General features: G+C 40.9%; 2 protein-coding genes across 4 annotated transcripts; one reads left to right on the forward strand and one right to left on the reverse strand.

Moving 5' to 3' along the window:
* The first annotated feature begins 7,959 nt into the window (after positions 1-7,959).
* On the forward strand, positions 7,960-8,355 carry LOC145799927 (uncharacterized). The gene has a single exon (XM_082889572.1). The coding sequence runs from the start codon at positions 7,960-7,962 to the stop codon at positions 8,353-8,355; it is 396 nt and encodes a 131-aa protein (XP_082745698.1).
* A 4,863-nt stretch (positions 8,356-13,218) lies between these two features.
* On the reverse strand, positions 13,219-19,176 carry LOC114263013 (cysteine-rich receptor-like protein kinase 8). 3 transcript variants are annotated; one of them, XM_028203499.2, is made up of 6 exons: positions 18,263-19,176; positions 15,060-15,191; positions 14,706-14,827; positions 14,158-14,588; positions 13,866-14,016; positions 13,219-13,743 (listed from the first exon to the last, which is right to left on the reverse strand). In XM_028203499.2, the coding sequence occupies exons 1-6, from the start codon at positions 19,098-19,100 to the stop codon at positions 13,399-13,401; spliced, it is 2,019 nt and encodes a 672-aa protein (XP_028059300.2). In that variant the 5' UTR covers positions 19,101-19,176; the 3' UTR covers positions 13,219-13,398. The 3 variants fall into 3 exon arrangements, with proteins under 3 accessions (XP_028059300.2, XP_028059299.2, XP_028059298.2); XM_028203498.2 differs by having other exon boundaries at positions 14,706-14,821; positions 15,060-15,200; XM_028203497.2 differs by having other exon boundaries at positions 15,060-15,200.
* Positions 19,177-20,243: the final 1,067 nt, after the last annotated feature.

Raw genomic sequence — 20,243 nt, forward strand, 5'->3', positions numbered from 1 at the left:
TTATGCTTTTGTTTTGAAGGACCAAGGTTATGCCGAGGTTATGTTATAAGATTTGACGCATGTTAAGTATGTAAGTTCTGAAAGACCAAGTTTCGAATGATGTTTTATTTCAAGCCAAGCTAAGCTATGTTATGTATGGTTTTGACAATGATATAATACATATTGTTTTGAAAAGATCTCGGGTATCATTCATTTAACCCCTTTATTACTTATACCATTCACTGAGTATCCAAGCTGACCCTCCCTATGTATGTATGTAGGTAACAAGCAAGAAGTCGGCTACGCCGAGATGTGTGTTTTGTATGCATGTTATGTCGGCTGTAAGGATGTCGGCAATCCTGAAGATTATGTTTCATGATTTGTAACTCAAGTTTTTTTGTTTATATCGGCAATCTTGAAGTTTATGTATTTTGAACATGTCGGCTTGAGAAGCCTTTTACCAAGATGTAATATGTATTTTTGTACTCCATTTCTATTCGTATTCAAGTTGTAAAGCTATGAAAAGATGTATGCCATTTCATTTGACTTATGCACTGCTCTTATGGACCACTTGTGTTTTCGATTATTGCTTCCGCATTTGTGAGCCCCCTATATCTATACTCTGATCATGTGTGAATTTTGAAAGTTGGCCTTCGGTAATCTCGGATTACTGGCCATCACGGCACCAAACTACTAGGGGCGGTTTGGGGTCGTGACAGGTTTAGTCTAAACACGGGAAACGATGGATGTTTTGTACTCAAAGTGACGAAACGTGCCTCGATTCTCGGTCGCCGACACTCCGGATTACCCATGATGGAGTTTAGGCCTTGTTGTGGTTATATGTGCATTCATTTTACATCGAGTCGTGCCATCCGACTCCTCAGCCATCATGCATCGAAATGCGTGATTGGTGGTACAAGGATCGAGGGCTACCCTCCTTAGAGCTTATGCAATGATGGGGAGAGTGGACGTGCACACATATGTTGGAAATACTTTGCCATGTCCCTTTCTTGCTCTCTGTTACAGCAAACCGGAAACCAGCAGCAAAACTGGTCAACATCCTTCTGGCGCTTTGTACAGTATTCTGGGACCAGTTGCAAATAGAGGCAAACCGGGGCATCGCGATGGATTTCCCGACAAGGCGACTAAAGCATGCATGCATTCCTTATCATTCAAGGCTGAGCTGAGGCAGTCCATTTTGGTTTAATTTTCGCGCTAGTTTATTTATCTTAGTTAATTTGTTAATTAATTAGGGTTATGTAATAATTAGCTGTAATTCGTTATTCATTCGGTTGTGTATTATTTATTCGGATCCTCCGAGAGAGGGCAATGTTGTAATAAGTGTGCGTGTGTGTGATTCATATCTTCCAACCCCACGTCTTTCTCCCTTTTTATTTACTAGCTTATGATGGTTAGTTTAGGGCATGTTTCAATTAGCATCTATATGTTTGCATGATTGCATTCATTCATCTGTATTGCATGCACCGAGCTCGGTGCATCATGCTAACTGCATTGTATTTCAATTCCGAGTTGAATACGTGTATCAGTTGTTGCATTTCATATGCCATTTTAGAATAGCCGAGCCTATCTTAAGTTGCATTTTTGCATGTGTTGCATTAGGCATTTTCAGCATAGTTAGGACTCATGCATGTTTTCTAATTAGCTTCTTTCTTTGGCTTGGAGTACTCGGTAAGTGTTTATGCTTTAGCATCCTTGCATGCGTGTGAGTGACTGCCATGATAGCATGCTTGCCCTGAGGCTATGTACTTATGTGATATAACTGCCTGGGTGCCTGTGGGTGAAGGTTGGGTTGCTTGAGTTAGAATAATTCGTCGAAACCCGTGTTTTAGCCTACTTGCGAGTAGCAAAATTCAATCCATTTTCAAAATAAACGGGCATGCGATGCTTTGTTCCAATTTAGGCAATCCAGTTTATACTTGTATGATGTGTGCATCACATAGTAATTCTAGGCTAATAAATCGGAATAAGAGCACATAATGTTTTCAAAACTCGATATCATGTTTAGTAGTGGCCGATCTTTGATCGGGCGAGCGAGGGTGCTCACGAAGTGACCTTCCCCAATCATACCCAAGTTCCCAAGCTGAGGCAACTTTGGTGATGATGGACACGTGGCCTTAGGCAACGAGTCAGGGTTTTCTAAATTTCCCAAAATATAATATTTAGGTGGCGACTCTGTATCTGGCAAGGCAAAGCAGTCCATGTTTGGCACTTCTTTCAAAAATCTGTTTTCGAAAACGATTTGCTAGATTTGAACTCTTTGGTGATTTATCAATCTCGCATTGCACTTTGCAAAATCAGATTAAGAACCGTAAGATTGAGTCCGAACTGTAGTGAGCCCATATGAACAAAACGAGGGATTCCCTTCCGGGACGTTCGAGGACGTCTACAGTTACCAGCATGACTACAATGAGTATATGCATTCAATGATAACTACCAGGTGGTCCCCCATCTGGAGCAATGCTAAAAGGACACCTGGTAGCATCCAAGCTCCAAGAACCCACCTTGAGAAGCAAGCAAAGAACACTATACATACAACATGAACTTCACATTGAAGGTAACTGAACTATTCCAAGCAAAATCATACATAGAGAGAGATTCAATTCTACATACACCTCTTCTCCAATCACTGATTCCCACACCGGAGGGGTTATCCGGCCAACCCCGGCCGGGCAGCTCTAATGGTGTTTCTTTTGGCAGGAATCCCAGTCCCTGGATAGTCCAATCGAGTGCAGGGCCCCGATCCATTTTCATCTAGTGCGGAATGCGGTACGCACAATTGGTACGGTGAGCGTAGATCACTTCATCTCTGAGCTCTGCACTCTGTTCCGGCGATGGGGATTGAGGACATTCTGTCTTTGACACATACTCCATAGACGGAGAAGATGAAGGACAAAGGTTTGGCACTCCCAACAGTCCCGGAGGAACAAACTGGAAACAATAATCGAACCCCTGAATCCGTCGAGCATCGATTACTCTTCGTTGGAGGTTTTTCTCATCATTTTCTTCTGGAAAAGGATTATAGAGATCGAATCATAGACTCCATAGGGATGGAGATACAGGAGCTGAAAGCCCAACTTAAAAGGGTGTTGGGTGATCCGACGGAAAAAAGGACGGAAGCAGAACCCTCTCGCCTGCAATGAAGGAGCTCATCCGGAGAGCCACTAGTGAAAAAATTCCCCAGAAATGAGTCTGGGCAACGAAGCCAGCCTATCCCGGTACAGAGTGAAGCGGCAAGTAGCCACACCCGTGGGTCATGCTGGAGAAGGGCTAAGAGGCAGAAGACAGTCAGTCGGCAAACTGAGTACCTTCTACAAGACCTTCGTACTTGGTTAATCGGCAACAAGCAGAATGAACAACATCGGGATCATCTAGATCGTATTGTCCACCAGAGAGAACATTGAGCGCTGGATAGGCTTGTCTCCTCACCATTCTCTCCGAAAATTGAGGCCATGAGACCTCCAAAGAAATTCACCCCACCAAAGTTCACTTCATACGATGGGAAATCAGACTCGTTGACACATATTAACCATTACAGACAAATGATGTCTCTATGGAGCCAAGATGAGGCACTGATGTGCAAAGTCTTCCCATCTAGCTTGGGAGAGACCAGACTTCGATGGTTCGATCGACTCTCCACTTGATCGATTCGTGGCTGGAAGCAACTCTCCGAAGAGTTCCTAGCCAAATTCGTCTCCAACACTAAGATTTCAAAAGAGCCGGATATACTGTTCGGCCTTCGAAAGGAGCAAGAGGAAACGCTGCGCAATTATGCTAGGAGGTACTGGGAAGAGGACCTGGAGAAAAATGTGTGCAGTGAGCAGATGGCCGTTATGTCCTTCAAACATGGTCTGTGCCCGGAAAGTAAGCTGAGACAATCACTTACCAAGCATCCGACCATAGCTTTGAAAGATTTGCATGCCAATATTGAGCAATACGCTCGCCTCGAAGACAATCAGATCCCCATCGAGGTAGCGTCAGCAGAACAGACAGCTTGGCACAAGAAAAGAACAGATCAAGGAGAACACAGAGGGATCGCAGTGAATGAAGTGGATAAGTCCAAATCCCACGTAGCCGTCGTGACTGTATTCAAAGATCCAATCTATCGAATCGTGGAAAAGATCAAGAGAGAGCCCTTCTTTGTTTGGCCGCCGAAAATGTTGGGAGATCCAGCTCGGTGTAATCAGAAGCTCAGATGCACCTACCACCAAGACATGGGGCACATGACTTAGAACTGTAGGGCACTGAAGCAACACTTGGAAGACCTAGTGGCAGCTGGACACTTAAGGGATTATATTGATCAGGATAAGGAAGTGACCGAACCGGGGAACCCACTACTAGAACCAAATATTGAGCATCTGCCTCGGTTGATAATAAGTGTGATACACAGGATAGCGACTCAGGAGCTTGAGGAGACACTGAGAGAAGAGATTGCTAAGGCTGTGCAAATCCAACAAGTCATATTAGTGGAGCCCGTATCGAAAAAGGTACGCGCGGTATCCAAATCCCCCTTGTGCACTGTTTCATTTACTAGGAAAGATTTAGAGGGCATACAGCACCCACATACTGATGCATTGATTATAACTGTGGGAATTGGGAAACGATTTGATGTAAAATGAGTCTTGGTAGATCAAGGTAGTGCAGCAGATATATTGTATTATGATTTGTTCAGAAAGCTTGGTCTCTCCGAGCAGCACCTCACCCCAACGGCAGCCCCGTTGGTCTGTTTCGATTCACAACCAGAATGGCCACTTGGCAGAATAGTGTTGCTAGTCGTGGCAGGGACGAAAACCCTTCAGATAGAGTTCTTGGTTATTAATACACCATCCCCTTACAATGCCATACTTGGCCGTCCGTGGATTCATCAAATGGAGGCAGTCCCTTCAACCTACCACCAGCTCATCCGTTTCCCAATGGAACACGGAGTAGAGTAGATCTTAGGGGATCAAGTTGCGTCCAAACATTGTTTCATGGTAGCATTAAAGGCAAAACAGCCCTGCAATTGGGTACAAATGGTAGAAGTGACTGAACAGCCAGTCTTGGAAGATGTAGGCGGAGCTCCAGAGAAAAAAGTAGTAGAGGATTTGGAGAGAGTCCTGGTAAAAGAGGATGACCCAGAAAAGTACTTCCTTATCGGTACCTCGCTAGGCGCTGGTGAGAAACTTCAGCTGCTGGAACTGCTGATGGAAAATATGGAGGTATTCGCATGGTCAGCATATGATACTCCAGGGTTGGACCTAGAATTTGCTTGCCACAAGCTCAACATCAACCCTTCAGCTCGGCCTATTGTGCAAAAAAGTCAGAGATCCTCAGTCGAGCATACCGAAGTAGTAATTGTCGAAGTTGAAAAACTCCTGGCTTCAGGAGCAATCAGGGAAGTTTAGTACCCGCAATGGCTGTCCAACACAGTTGTAGTAAAAAAGAAGAACGGAAAATAGAGAGTTTGCGTTGACTTCACTTGCTTGAACAAAGCTTGACCTAAAGATAGCTTTCCTTTGCCTCGCATTGATCAACTGGTAGACTCAACAGCAGGGCATGAGCGCATGAGCTTTCTGGACGCTTATAGCGGTTATCATTAGATACCACTGTTCGGTCCGAATTATGAAAAGACAGCATTTATCACTCCGAGAGGAACTTACTGCTACAGAGTGATGTCGTTCGGCCTCAAGAATAGTGGGGCGACCTACCAGCGGATGGTCACTCGGATGTTCAAGGACCAACTGGGAAAAACCATGGAAGCTTATATAGATGATATGGTAGTCAAGAGCAAGTTCACTACAGACCATCTTACAGACTTGAGAGAAGTTTTCGGCATCTTAAAAAACCATCAGCTTCGCCTCAATGCCTTGAAATGCGCTTTCGAGGTAGGAATAGGGAAGTTCTTGGGATATATGGTCACTTACAGCGGAATCGAGGCGAATCCGGACCAAATAAAAGCAATACAAGATCTAGAAATACTAACAAAGGCTAAGGACCTGCAGAAACTGGACGGAATGGCGGTCGTACTGAATCGGTTCATTAGCAAATCTTCAGATTGGATGAACCCCTTCTTCTAGCTTTTGAGGAAAAGGGCAGCATTTGAATGGAGTTCCGAGTGCACCGAAGCACTGCAAAGTCTCAAAAAATACCTCAGTGCGCCTCCCCTTCTGTCCACTCCAGAGCCAGGAGAGGAGCTGTACCTCTATCTAGCAATCTCAGATCATGCCGTAAGCACAGTGTTAATTTGAGAGGTTAACAAGGAACATAGGCCTGTATACTACGTTAGCAAGACTTTACTAGATGCTGAGACACGGCATCTACCGTTGGAAAAGTTAGCTTACGCGCTGCTTATCGCCTCGAGGAAGTTACAACACTACTTCCAGGGGCATACCATCAATGTCCTCATTGAATTCCCCCTCAGATCAGTATTTAGCCGAGCTGATTTCTCTGGCAGAATAGCAAAATGGGTGGTAGAACTTGGTGAGTTTGACATTCAGTATCAACCCAGGATAACAATCAAGGCCCAGGTCTTAGCAGATTTCATCACAGAATTTGCTCCCACCCAGAGTACCGAACCAGGGAACCCAAGTTCGGCATAGGCGCCACGCATCACCGAGAAAGGAAAGCCCTACGCTTCAGAAGCCTGGAAACTCTTCATCGAAAACATCTGGCAGCTCTATGTTGACGGGTCGTCCAATAACCGAGGTTCGGGGGCAGGAGCAGTATTTATCTCACCAGAAGGATCTGTCTGGGAACAGGCTCTCAGGCTCGATTGGAGGGCTTCGAACAACGAGGTAGAGTACGAAGCGTTGTTGGCTGGCTTACGCAGTGCCGAACACTTCAGTGCAGAACAACTTCTTGTTTTCAGCGATTCACAGCTAGTGGTAAACCAGCTTTCTGGGGTCTACGAAACATGGGATGAAAGAATGGCCATGTACGCAGGCAAGGCCAAAGACTTACTCAAAAAGTTTCAATCCATACGAGTGGAACGAATTAGTTAGGACAAAAACGGCCATGCTGACGCTTTGGCTTGTCTCGGCTCATCAGTGGATACCAAAGATGTCAAAAAAGTTTGGGTTGAGTTCGTGCCAGAGCCAAGCATTGCATCTCCAGTTGTCTGCAGCAGCGTAGAGCCGAGCTGGATGGATCCAATACTTGTTTTTCTAAAATCTGGTACTCTTCCCGAAGACAAAAAGGAAGCCAACAAAGTCAGACACAAGTCAGCTCAGTTTTGGATCTCACCATCCGGGAAACTATACAGATGCTTCTATCTTGGCCCTTACCTTCTATGTGTGTATCCAAATCTGGTCGAGAATGTTCTCTACGAAATTCACGATGGGATTTGTGGATGCCACGTTGGCGGAAGGTCGCTAGCGCACCGAGCCCTCATTCACGGGTATTGGTGGCCACGGATGCAACAAGATGCTCAACAGTACGTACAGAAGTGTGATAAATGTCAGAGGTTTGCTCCATTCATTCATCAGCCAGCCAAAACTCTTACTTCACTCACCAGCCCTTGGCCCCTCGCGCAATGGGGTCTGGATATTGTAGGACCATTGGCGCGAGGCACTGGGAACAGGTAATTCTTCATTGCTGCAACCGACTATTTCACTAAATGGGTTGAAGTTGAGGCATTGGCAAATATCAAAGAGGTAGATACGAAGCGGTTTGTTTTGAGGAATGTGGTGGTGCGTTTTGGCATTCCGCGGGTACTGATTGCGGATAACGGAACACAGTTCGATGGTAAAGTCTTCAGAAAGTTTTGTGCCGACCTCAGAATCGAGTATAGGAACTCGTCTCCAGGGTACCCCGTAAAGCAATGGACAGGCAGAAGCCTCAAACAAAACCATCATCAACGGAGTAAAGGAACGACTTTAGTATGCCAAAGGAAAATGGGTTGAAGAGTTACCCCACGTGCTATGGGCATACCGAACCACAGCACGACGATCAACGGGGGAAACACCTTACTCACTAACTTATGGAATGGAGGCCGTCATCCCACTCGAAGTCAGCCTCCCAACCCTTCGGTCTAAATTGTTTGAGAGCACCAATAATGAGGAAGCTATTGTACAAGCACTAGATATGGCAGAGGGCCGAAGAGAAGCAGCACTGATCAGGCTTGTAACGTATCAGCAGCAGCTCATCAACAGTTTCAACCAAAAAGTTTTCCCAAGGCAATTTACACCAGGTGAATTGGTCTTGAGGAAAGTTATGGATCACAAAAGGGTGCCTGGCAAGGGCAAACTTGGGCCTAATTGGGAAGGTCCCTACAAAGTCATAGTCGTTGTTGGAAATGGAGCTTACTACCTAGAGGATCTGAATGGCAGAGCTATACCTCAGCCCTGGAACGTAGCAAATCTCAAGAAATATTATCAATAGAATTGTCCCTCAACTTCTCTATCAAAATGTAAAGTCATTTATCTGTTGACCAATATAAATGCTTCCCCACTTCTCTTAAATTTATCAAATTCTTGTAATTAGCTTTGATGTTTATCAAACGAAATTAGCTTTGGTTCTGACCAAACGAAATTAGCTTTGATGTTTATCAAACGGAATTAGCTTTGGTTCTGACCAAACAGAATTAGCTTTGATGTTTATCAAACGGAATTAGCTTTGGTTCTAACCAAACAGAATTAGCTTTGATGTTTATCAAACGGAATTACCTTTGGTCTTAACCCAAATGGACTTAGTTTCAGAACGACTGGACGAAATTTAAATTTGGTTAGCACTCAAACATGCTAAGTGGAATTGCTTGGTGGAATAATGTTTGGCAACTAAATTGGACTTTAGCCAAGTGGAATTGCTTGGTGGAAACCACACTAACATATCTTAAGTAAACGTCTTTGATTCCACAGAATTTCTTAAGTACCAACACGTCAACACTTCAGTACTGATTCAAACAAACATAGTTGGAACAAGCATGACCGGGCTCTGTCAGGAGCAAACTCCCACCATTAGTCTTACTCAACTCCAGGTGGGGGCAAACAATTGTTCTTTCAAACCAACCTGGACCTGAGTAAGACACTTCTTCATGCCTTTATCTTATTCAAATGCATCTGCGCTGTCAAAGTTGCAACAGACTTAAGCAATTCTATCTAAGAGCACAATCTTCAGTACCAATCTTATTTAGCTCTAGGTGGGGGAAAACAATTATTTTCTTTTAAAACCAACCTGGACCTAAGTAAGATCCACTTACAAACTCAAGCATAGCCATACCACACATCCGTTAACCACAACAAGCATCAGTTCGGCCCCAAGGCCCCAACAATGCTCGGCCGGGGGCAAGCAGTACAGAATTAGACAAAGCATCTACTTAAAAGCAGTATAGAACCAGACCGAGCATCTATTCGGCCCCGAGGTCCCAACAGTGCTCGGCCGGGGGCAGGCAGTATAGAAAACATACAGACATAAAAGCCAACCAGCATCAGATTGCAAGTTCAAAGAGAAAATTCTATCATCTAACAAAAGGTCCAGATGGCCTCATAACCAGCAGCAAAGACAAGAAAAGAGAAAAGAAAATTTGTCTTAGCAAGTGCAGAAATAAAGCTCGTCATGGAGACCGAGCCACAATACATCAAAACAAAAAAGCAAAAAAGTTCAAATCCTTTCAACATCAACTTTCATTAACAGAGGAAAACTCAGGAGCAGCATCAACAATTTTGTCCAGGCCGTCTGGGGGAGGAAAAGTAGAGGTAACTCCAACTTCCTGAGAAGTAGAAGCCCCCTTAACCACATCTCCCGCGGCTTCGATCTCCAGAGTTTCAATCCCTTCAACATCCACCATTTCAGTGGCAACTTTACTGTCCTGGGTCTTGTTTGTAGAATTAGCTTCTGGGGAAACTTCGGCTGGAAGAACAACAGGGGTGGAAACAGTCTTCGAACCCAAGGATTTCGAAGGAATGGGGACATCTTGAAACAGGGCAGAGCCTTTAGGAACCAACGCAACAGCCAAAGCACTCGTCTAACCCTTTAGAAAGAGCTTATCTCGCAGCACTAGCACCTCTTCCTTATAGGCGGCCCCAGCTTCATCCCAACCCTGTTGCCAGTGTTTGGCTTCCAGCGCAGAACGCTCGGCAGCCATCATGGCAATAACGGCCTCCAGTTCGACCACCTTCTCCTCGAGTTGAGCCCGTGTCCCAATGGCAGCCTCCTTCGATTTTTCAGCTGAAGCGACAATCTTGTTCAAGCAAAATACTTCCCTCTCCGCGGTTCAGCATCCTTCATTCTCTGTCTCCAAGCTTACCGTCAGTCTCTCAGCGTTCATTGCAGCCTCCAGCACGGCCCTTTCTAGCTCTTCAGCACAGGTAATGGACAGATGCATTCTCTAGATACACTGCAAAAGACAACGGAGAATTAAGAGAAAATAAGACAATAACGCAACAATAAAGACAAGCAAAACGAGGAAACACTTACAGCAATCATCATCTGAAGGATCCCCTTCAGGATAGGAATATCACGGGGCCCATTGTGGTCAGCCATGTCAACCGGCATCAACAAAAATTTAGTCAAATCAAAGGCAAAATCTCGTGAAGAGACAACTGAATCAGAAGTGGAAATGGGCCTGCCCTCATGCGACATTGGCGGCTCCCATTTCTCAAAAGCCTCATCCTCAGCAGGATCCTCAGAAGTTTCCCCCACCACTGCTTTGCCTGCCTCTCTTCTGCTCTTTTTTGCTCACGCAGCGACCAAAGCTGAGGGCTCGGCAGCAGTCGCAGGGGTCCCAGAAGCTCCCACCTCCATCTTCACTTCCATGAGGCTCTTCGCTTCAGTCTTTTCCAGAGGGGTTTTCAAAGCATCGGAGGCTCCGAAAGCCTCGGCCTCTAAATCCACAACAGCCTTCTTTTCGCCACAGGCTCGCCCCCTCCGAAACTGGGGGCAGGGGAGGACGCTCTCTCAGAAAGTGCACCCTGACTCCTGCGACAGTTCGTGACCAAAGGAGTGAGAGACGTGTCAGTCTTGGTATCAGAGTTCAGAAGGGAAGCAACGAGCCTCGCCTTCTTCGGAATAGTAGAACGGTAAGTAGACTGGTATTCCAATAACTCGGGTGCAGATCTCTTTTTATACCTCAGGGTCACTTTTATAGCTTCAGCATTCTCTCGGTTCGGTCTTCGTTGGAAACAAGAGGCCTCTGCAAAAAAGAAGTGATCCATTAGAGCAACACCCAAAATAAAGTAAGAAATACAAAAGGCATTAGAAGGAGAGGCCCGAACCTGGGTAGCCGTCTTTCTGGGGCATCCGCTCAGACTGAAACTCAGTTCCAGCGGGGAAATCCCAGTTTCTACCAACTTGCAAGAAATCATCGTTGTGTTTATCCGAATCGGGCAACCCAGTAACCAAATGGCAATCAAACGAGCGAACACGCAAGTAATACGTGCTGTGATATTTGTTATGAGAAAGAGTGTAACAACCTAAGATATCCCATATGTCAAGGTTCAAACCCAATCGTCTATTGAGGGCAGACACGCCGCAAACAACACGGAAAAGGTTCACAGATACTTGTATTGGGGTTAACTGGCCTTGATGCAGAAACCGGCGCACCAATGGGTCAAGGGGAAACCAAACCCCTCCATCGACTATGGCCGCGATGGGAAAAGCGACGGTATTACTCATGCCCATACGCTTGGCGTCTACTTTCGCCAACGAAAGGGTAACGTCGTTGGGAATATTATAGTCCATGCAGAACATAGCCATGGCCTCGGGGGTATCAACCAGTGAGCGGAACTTCCCCATTCAACAAACCTAATGGGATTGAGGTAGTCATCAGATAACAGAGTGTGGAACACAGACAACAAGCGGGCCAAACAAGAAGATTAAGACAGAAAGAGTCAAGAGAAGAAGAATCACCAGAGGACTTACAGAGATTAGAGTAGTGGCAGCAGAGCAAGATCAGTGGCGAAAAAAGTCTGAGCAGCAGCACCAACGGGACTGGTTTAGAGGAACGGGAAGAGTCCTTTCTCTCTCTTTGAAACTCTCTAGAGGAAAGAAAAAACAAATAAAGGAATTTGTATTGACAGCCAGAGCATTAATTACACCAGCTGGCGCGTAGGTACACAGAGCACGACCTTCAGTATGGAATCGACACACTATCTCTGCACACCTATCTCACATCGCCACGTGTCACCTTGAAAGGACGCGTGTAGGGATTATGTGTCAGGATTGAACCGTCACCAAGGCCGAACTGGGGAAAACCAAAACGACGCGACGCTTGGGAAGTAGAGCAATAGCTCCCCCAAGGGGAATTAGCATGAGCTAGGGGGCAAATGAAGAGGCTAAATGTGAAATGGGTCGAGTCCAAGCCTTGGGCCGGCCCAATCCACTGAAGTCCAAATCCAAGTGGGTTAGATGAGTATATGGGCAAACCAATTGAGCCCAACTTCATGATCAATAGTCCACCCAATTCCTCAAGCACTTGGGCCCAACCCGCAGTGGAAAGGCTAGTCTAACCGTGGTGCTGGGCTAGGCCGAGCTGCGAGACTGAACCTATGGGCCGAACAGAAAATAGGCTGAGCCCATACAAAGATATCCGAATAGGATCAACCCTTCTCCATGAATGATCCTGCAAAAGGCCGAGACAAGGCATAATGATGCCGAGCTGAGGCACATCGGCACCGAGCTGAGGAAACCCTGCAAGAAAACATGGAAGTTGTGAATATGTGCATGTGCAAGTTGCCACTTCAGCTGGTCCCCTATACTTAGAATCACGGAAGTTGTTGAATCAAATGAATGTGGTTTGTTACCAGCATGACTACAATGAATATATGCATTCAATGATAACTACCAGGTGGTCCCCCATCTGGAGCAATGCTAAAAGGACACTAGGCAGCATCCAAGCTCCAGGAACCCACCTTGAGAAGCAAGCAAGGAACACTATATATACAACATGAACTTCACATTGAAGGTAATTGAACTATTCCAAGCAAAATCATACATAGAGAGAGATTCAATTCTACATACACCTCTTCTCCGATCACTGATTCCCACACCGGAGGGGTTATCCGGCCAACCCCGGCGGGGTAGCTCTAACGGTGTTTCTTTTGGCAAGAATCCCAGTCACTGGATAGTCCAACCGAGTGTAGGGCCCCGATCCACTTTCATCTAGTGCGGAATCTGGTACGCACATATGTGGGTACTATAAACAACACACTTTTACACGAAACAAACAAATAATACATTTTCATCCCTTAAGGATGATCAGTACCAACTTGGTTTTTCCATTATTCTAACATTAGAATAATTTTTGTATTGAAATACAAATGTGAAAACATATTATTGATTGTAAATATAGTAATAAATTATATAGCAGATTCATGGAAATGAGAAAAAGAGGAATGGTACATCTAAACAACAATCAGAAAGGGTAAGATAGTACATCAAATTGTTTCCAAAATAAACATTTAAATAGAGCTACAACTTGTTTCACTTCTATCGACAAACAAGCTCAGTAATTGTATCCTCATTTACTGACCCTTGTGATGATTTAATTTCAGACTGATCTGACTTTGTCACCATTGAATTGAACTCATGCAACGAATTGCCTGGGTCAATGCTTTTAGGCACAAAATATGCAGGACGTGCAGGCAATGAGAGTGTGAAAGAGGAGCTAATGAGCATGTTAACAACTGAAGCCATCGTTGGTCTGTCTGTTGGATTTTCTTGAACGCACAATAAACCAATATGGAAACATCTCATAATCTCACTTTTTGAACCTGTCATCAATGTTGAATCCACTATATCTAGAGCTATATTTTTCTTCCAACTCTTCCATGCCTGCAAGAGTTCAAGCTTAGTGAAGATGAAATTTAGCAGAGCTCTTTAGATTTATTAGAATTCATCTAATCATTACTCCCACCCAAAAAAAAAAAAAAAAAAAAAAAAAAATTCATACTTACATAGCTTAGAAGGTTTTCCCCATTCTCCACATCATGGAAACAAAAGATCTTTTGACCGCTCAAAATTTCCAATAGTATCACACCAAAACTGAAGACATCTGACTTAACCGAGAAATGACCATGCTTAAAATACTCTGGAGCCATATATCCACTGCATATTATCATTCATCAATATCATTTTCGATAAAAAGATATGTTTGCGTTTGATATAATGAGTTTGTTCAACTTGTTTCAGAGTGGCAAGTATCTCGGAAAGATAAATTCTTTGTACATCAAAGAAACTTATACTTACATGGTACCCATGATTTTACTTGTTCTGTAATGGGATTGATCCAATACCATTAGTCTGCTTGTGCCAAAATCTGAAATTTTAGGATTCATCTCAGCGTCCAACAAAATGTTGCTGGCTTTTAGATCACGATGAATAATCCGATGTTGAGAATCTTCATGAAGATATAGAAGTCCTCGAGCAAAGCCTTGTATAATTTTGTTACAGCTTTTCCAATCCAAAGATGAAATGAAATGATCAAGGCTTTTGTTAGGCATGAACTCATATATGAGAAGTAATTCTTTCCCTTCCAAGCAGAAACCCAACAGACGGACCAAATTTTTGTGACGAAGCCTGGCCAATAACAAAACCTCATTCTTGAATTCTTCTTGCCCTTGCCTAGAGTTTCTAGAGAGCTTCTTCACAGCTATTTCTAGCCCATTTAGAAGCACACCCTATGATTTTGCAAGAATAATTTAAGAAACAGTGTCATATGCAACATTTCATTTCACAGCATAGTTTTTGAAGATCATTCTATTTTGTTATAACTGCATGAGGATGCATCTAATTACCTTGTAAACGGGGCCAAATCCACCTTCTCCAAGCTTATTAGCTGCAGAAAAATTATCCGTTGCATCTCTAATTGTTCCTAAGTCAAATTGCAAGGATTCTGCTGATGGCGTTGAATCTGGATCTTCAAAGGAAGTAAAAAAAAAAAAAAAAAAAAATTAAAATTTAAAAAATTTAAAAAATTTGAACTAAGTAATGGAATACGTCACAATGTTGAGAAAATAACAACTTGATAAGTTGACACTTCCAACTATGTTTGTCAAATTCTCCAATAGCATTTTCTTCAAGAAAATGATTTCCAAAATAACATAGTGACAGCTCTAAAAACAAGCATATATTGTGAAGAATTTACTTACTTTTTATAGCCCCCCTTGAAGTCCTGATTTTCCTCATTATCAAATAGATGCCAATGAAGATGACAAGAATCACCAAAATTGCTGACATAGTAATGGTAGTGATGAAAAGTATAGATGTGTTTCTCTTCTTCCCTACAAAAACTAGAAATATTTTCTGACTAAGATAGTGAAAAAATAAAAAAAAATCTGAATTTGAAATTGCCCTTTTGTGGAGATAAAGCAGTATTGTTGAAGATTGGGCCAATTTTGACATTACGTATATTTAAATTTGTGTTTTTGTCTTAAAGACAATGGATCAATAATAAATACCATTTCTTCTCAAAACTTTGTCTTCACAAAGTACAACACGGAAATTTTATCATAAACTACAATTGTGGTTGTTGATAGTGGACTACATTCACAGAATAACACATATGCAACATAGACAATGGTAAAAAAATAATATTAACAGTTTGGTCATAAATCTTTAATAGTTGATTGGTGATATTTTATTTCAATATAAAATATTCTAAAATTATGTGGTTTGCATTGATTTAGTTTTCCTATTTATTAGTGTCTTGTTCTCAAATAATTAAATTATTATAAAAAATGATGTAAATCTTACGACTCAATAACTTTTGATTCTTCTGCTTGGTGTGTTGTTGAGAGTAGGGAGGTTCTGGCCGCCGGCCCCCTATCTCCTCCTTCCACTCCCTTTCTCCTTTTCTTTATCTTTTTGCTTAATAATATTCGAAGCTTGTCCTTCCAATCCTTTTCGGCGCCGCCACCAAATTTGCCACCTTCCCGCCTCTATAGATCCACCCTTACTAGATCTGTCTCATCTCCTTCATATTTGCCTCCGGCCATTGGTGTTGGTGTTGCCTCTCCCTCTTTTCGATCTTCCAAATCTAATGTTTGGCTTTTGCCCAAACTTTCACCTTCGCACCCAAAACTTTAAGATATGTTTTCAGATCTTCTCACAATTTGAAAACCGACATTGTTTAACGCGTTCTTTTCACGTTAGGCCACCACCTCAACCTCAATGTTCCATCTTGACCAGTGGAGGTGGAGTCTTCAGATTTCAAGTTGAAAGTTGTGGTGTAATGGAGCTTTGGATGCTTTTGGTGACTTGGGTCTGGTTCTTTTGGTTTGCTTTTTTTTTTTTTTTATTTGTTGTAATAATCTTCCTTGTTTGGAGGTTGTGTCCCTGTTTGTAAGGGTTTTTTTCTCCTTCTCTAGGCTAAGATTCTTCCTCCTATGGAAGTTTGTTATCTCTGTATGAGATCTTTTGCTACTGCTTTACTAGATTGGTTTGATTTTTTTATCGATTTTGTAATGAAAATTTTCTTTCCGATCTATAAAAAAATAAAAAATAAAAAAAGCTTTTGATTCCTGGTAAAATTTTAGAAAAAGTTGCCAGCAGTTGAATCCCTTGAGCAAGAGAGTAAACTCCCAAAACTCATGATGATTTCTGTAAAAAAAAAAAAAAATAAGGATTATCATGATTTGGTAATTCAATATTTGGAAATATTGCCAAGTAGGTATTGGAGTAGAGAGATTATGATGTGTGCAAATAATGTAAATTTCCAAGATTAGATCCCCCACAGTATGATGAAATTTCCAAGACTAAATTTCCAAGATTATTGGAAATATTAGTATAGCTTTATTGTGGTCCATTTGGAAATGTAGGAATAAATGTGTCTTCAGTGGAACTCAGCCGCAAGTGGACGAAGTTTGTGATTTGGTAAAAGTTAGGATTGCATTGTGGGCTAAGTATAATCATCCTAGATGTGGGCCCTCACTGCAAGACCTGGTACATAACATGCACCAGATTAGATCTCCCGCTGTATGAGCTTTGGGGAAGACTGTTCCGCTTGTGCAGTGTGTGTTGGGGCAGAGAAGGAACAGAGTTTTTGTTTTGGGGTGATGTATTGGCTGCTGCGGGTGCAGCATGCTTTTGATGTGTCTTCGTTTTGTTTTTGATCTACCCCTCTCTCCTGTTGGTTCCTCACCAACCGCTTGACTTAAGCTAGCATATGATTGAATTTTTTTTTTGGTGTCTACTTAATTGGGATTGGAAAGATTTACTACAATACTCTCTGCTTTTGTCTCCCCTTTATTGATATTTTGTTCTCCTATAATTCATGTTGAATTCATCAATAAAATTCTTTTTTTTTGGATAAAAAAAAGTGTCATTTTGCCAACATGAACGCGCTGCTTTTCAGGCTTTAGAAGTTTTTTTTTTGTTTTTTGGGTTCACCTCATATTATCTCAATGTATTTCTTTGTTTTGAGTTATTAAAATTATTTTTTGCAAATAAAATTAAAAAAAAAGAGAGACAAATTTCAATTTACTCCTTGTGATTTGGCCAATGTGCACATGATCCCTTGGATTTGAAAATTATCACATCATTCTACTTTTCTTGGAGACTAAAATGCACCGTTAAATTCATTAACGACTTAAACAAAAAGATTAAAACATCCTCGTACATAAATAATTGCATTATGCAAAACATGGACATTTTCGTCATTCTTTGAAAGGAAAAATTTATCTTAATTCCTTCTGCTTTACTCCTTGCATGATTTACTCCTGACATTTGAAAATGAGCACGTAACCCTTATATATCACTACAAAAAATTAAAGTTTTAGACACCAAAATTTAGGAACAAAATTATTTTTAGGGACCAAATATTTTTGTTGCGAAAAGTGTCGTTATTATAATTTTAGTAATAAATTTGGATATTAGTAATGAATTGTTATCTTTTTGGGACTAAATTTTTTGTCTCAAAAAATAAACTTGTTTTAGACCAAATTATTTTTTTCCCTAAAAATGTATTTATTAGTGACATTTTTAAAATTTTGTTTTAAAAGCCTTATTTTTTACTTTTCAAGACAATTTTTTAGCGACTATCTTTACAATAATAAAAATTAATTCCTAAATGTCTTTTATAACAAAATTTTTACTTTTAGAGACCAAATAATTAGTTTTTAAAACTTTTATATGTTGTAATGTATCCTGATACATGTTTTACGCTTACTATTAACTTAGACGAAATGATTGACCATGCACTTTAGTCCACAACAAACCATAAGAAAGTTATGTGCTTATTTCTAAATAATAAAGAAATTAATCTATATATGGGTCAAACTATAAGCGGATAAAATAAAATTTCCAACCCAAAAAAATAAATAATAAATAAACTACCTTATTAATAAGAGTCTACCTGAAGATAGCTGTAATGGAGGAGGGGCTGTTGTGTTGATGTTTGTGTTTTCCGTGGAACCTGAAGGTGGCAATGAGGGAGAAGGAGGAGAGACTACATCATAAAAAGCTTCCAAACTATACCTCATCTGACAGTTTGGCCCATACATCAGTGACCACTCATTCCCAAAACTGTTATCCTGAATATAACTGAGTGCAGTCTGTAAACATCCCCTACAAGCTCTTCCATTTATATCAGGAGTGCACTGGGCAAAGCAATACAACTTCTGAAAAGAAGAACTAATGATTTTGCTTTCTCCTGTTGCAAACTTTGTTGTTGTTGAAGAACCGAAAGCAGCCTTACTAATAAGTCCGTACATTGTATTTGTCATCACTTGATCAAGTTGATCAGGATTGTAAAAAATGGTTGTACTGTTCCAATAAACCTCGGGTATTCCATCTTCAGTGGAGAAGAAGGAATAGTTTGCGTATCGTACAACACATTCCACATAGTATATAATAGCTTTTTTCTGATTTGGGCAGCTTTGGGTGATCAATTGTGAAGCAGTTTGGACACAGGCTAGGCAATCTTGTGTGGCAATGTATGCGGGACAAAAGCGGAGTGCATAGACTGTATCTTTATTTTTACCAAAGGTGGAGTTGTAGAAGTTGGTTAGGGGGGTTTCAGAGGAAAGATTTGTGAGTATGTTGTTGAGATTGTTTTGAAACACATGATTGTTTTGTGTGTAATTAAATTGGTTGTCACACTTGCACATGAGAAAGGTTGGTGAGGGGCTAACAAATTGCAGAAATGATAGAATGAATGGAATAGTTGCTGAGAATTGGAGAAGAGAGACCATATCTCTAAGAGTATGAGGAAAGTGTTTGAGAGATGAGGCATATGTATCCGTCCATGGTGACTTCAAATAGGAGGTCCTCAATATTTATGTTAAGGTAATAAATTACACTCGCCCCTTTTGATTAAAACTAACGCATACGGTCAATAAACATTAAAATAAATAAAGATAAATATATATCTTAATAGAAAAGAGATGACATTCATATGACTAACTAATTATTGACAAAAAAAAATAAAAAATTAAAATTTTTTTTAAAAAAAAACCAGAAACAAATAACATTTTTTTTTTGGGCGTTAAAACAATGAAAATAGTTTTAAAATTTTTCACCTCTTGCCACCACCTTCAGCAATCTACCAATCCTCCACCTCAAGCTTTGGGGCTCAACAACTCACTAATTTTGTTTTTAAAAAAAAAAAAAATACAAACAAACAAACTTATGCGTATCATGCATCCTTTCCATTTTATTTTTAGAAAAAAATTAAAATAAATAATTTTTTTAATTATAAATAAATAATAATAAACTTTACACCATCATGATGATCATCATGAAGAAATCATCAAGCCAGTCAATCATCCTTTACGCGTTCAAAATGGGTAACTTATCATTCCTTTTGGAAACTGGGTAGTGGCTTCACCCAAAAAAACTATAAAGACTTAAATTGCCTTTTGACTGTCGAACAATCAATTTTGAAGGAATCAAAGTAAGAGTGCACCCAAGTCTTTGCCGTATGGAGAAGACTGTTTGGACCTACCTTTGTATCTTAAATTTTGTGATGGAAAGAGAAAGTAAATAAAGTTAAAGAAATTAAATTTATTTATTTATTTGACGTAGGAAAATATGAATGAAATGAACAGATATTAATGTGTGTGTTTGGTTCGAGTTTTTTGGATTAAATTTTTTGAAAACATAATTTTTTATTTTTCGTATTGTTTTTAGTAAATATTTTTAAAATTTTAATTTTTTTTACTTTTTTAGATGCACCTTACTTAGATATATCTAAAAAATAAAAAAAATGTGAAAAAAATATTTTAAAAAATTAATAAATACATAAAAATAAAAAAAATATACTGAATTTTTTTTTTGTATTTTTGATATTTAGTGAATTTTTAAAAGATTTTTTCACAAAAATTATACTTTTTATG

This window comes from Camellia sinensis, chromosome 9 (assembly GCF_055761805.1).
Source record: "Camellia sinensis isolate YWXY chromosome 9, ASM5576180v1, whole genome shotgun sequence".
NCBI classification, from domain to species: domain Eukaryota; kingdom Viridiplantae; phylum Streptophyta; class Magnoliopsida; order Ericales; family Theaceae; genus Camellia; species Camellia sinensis.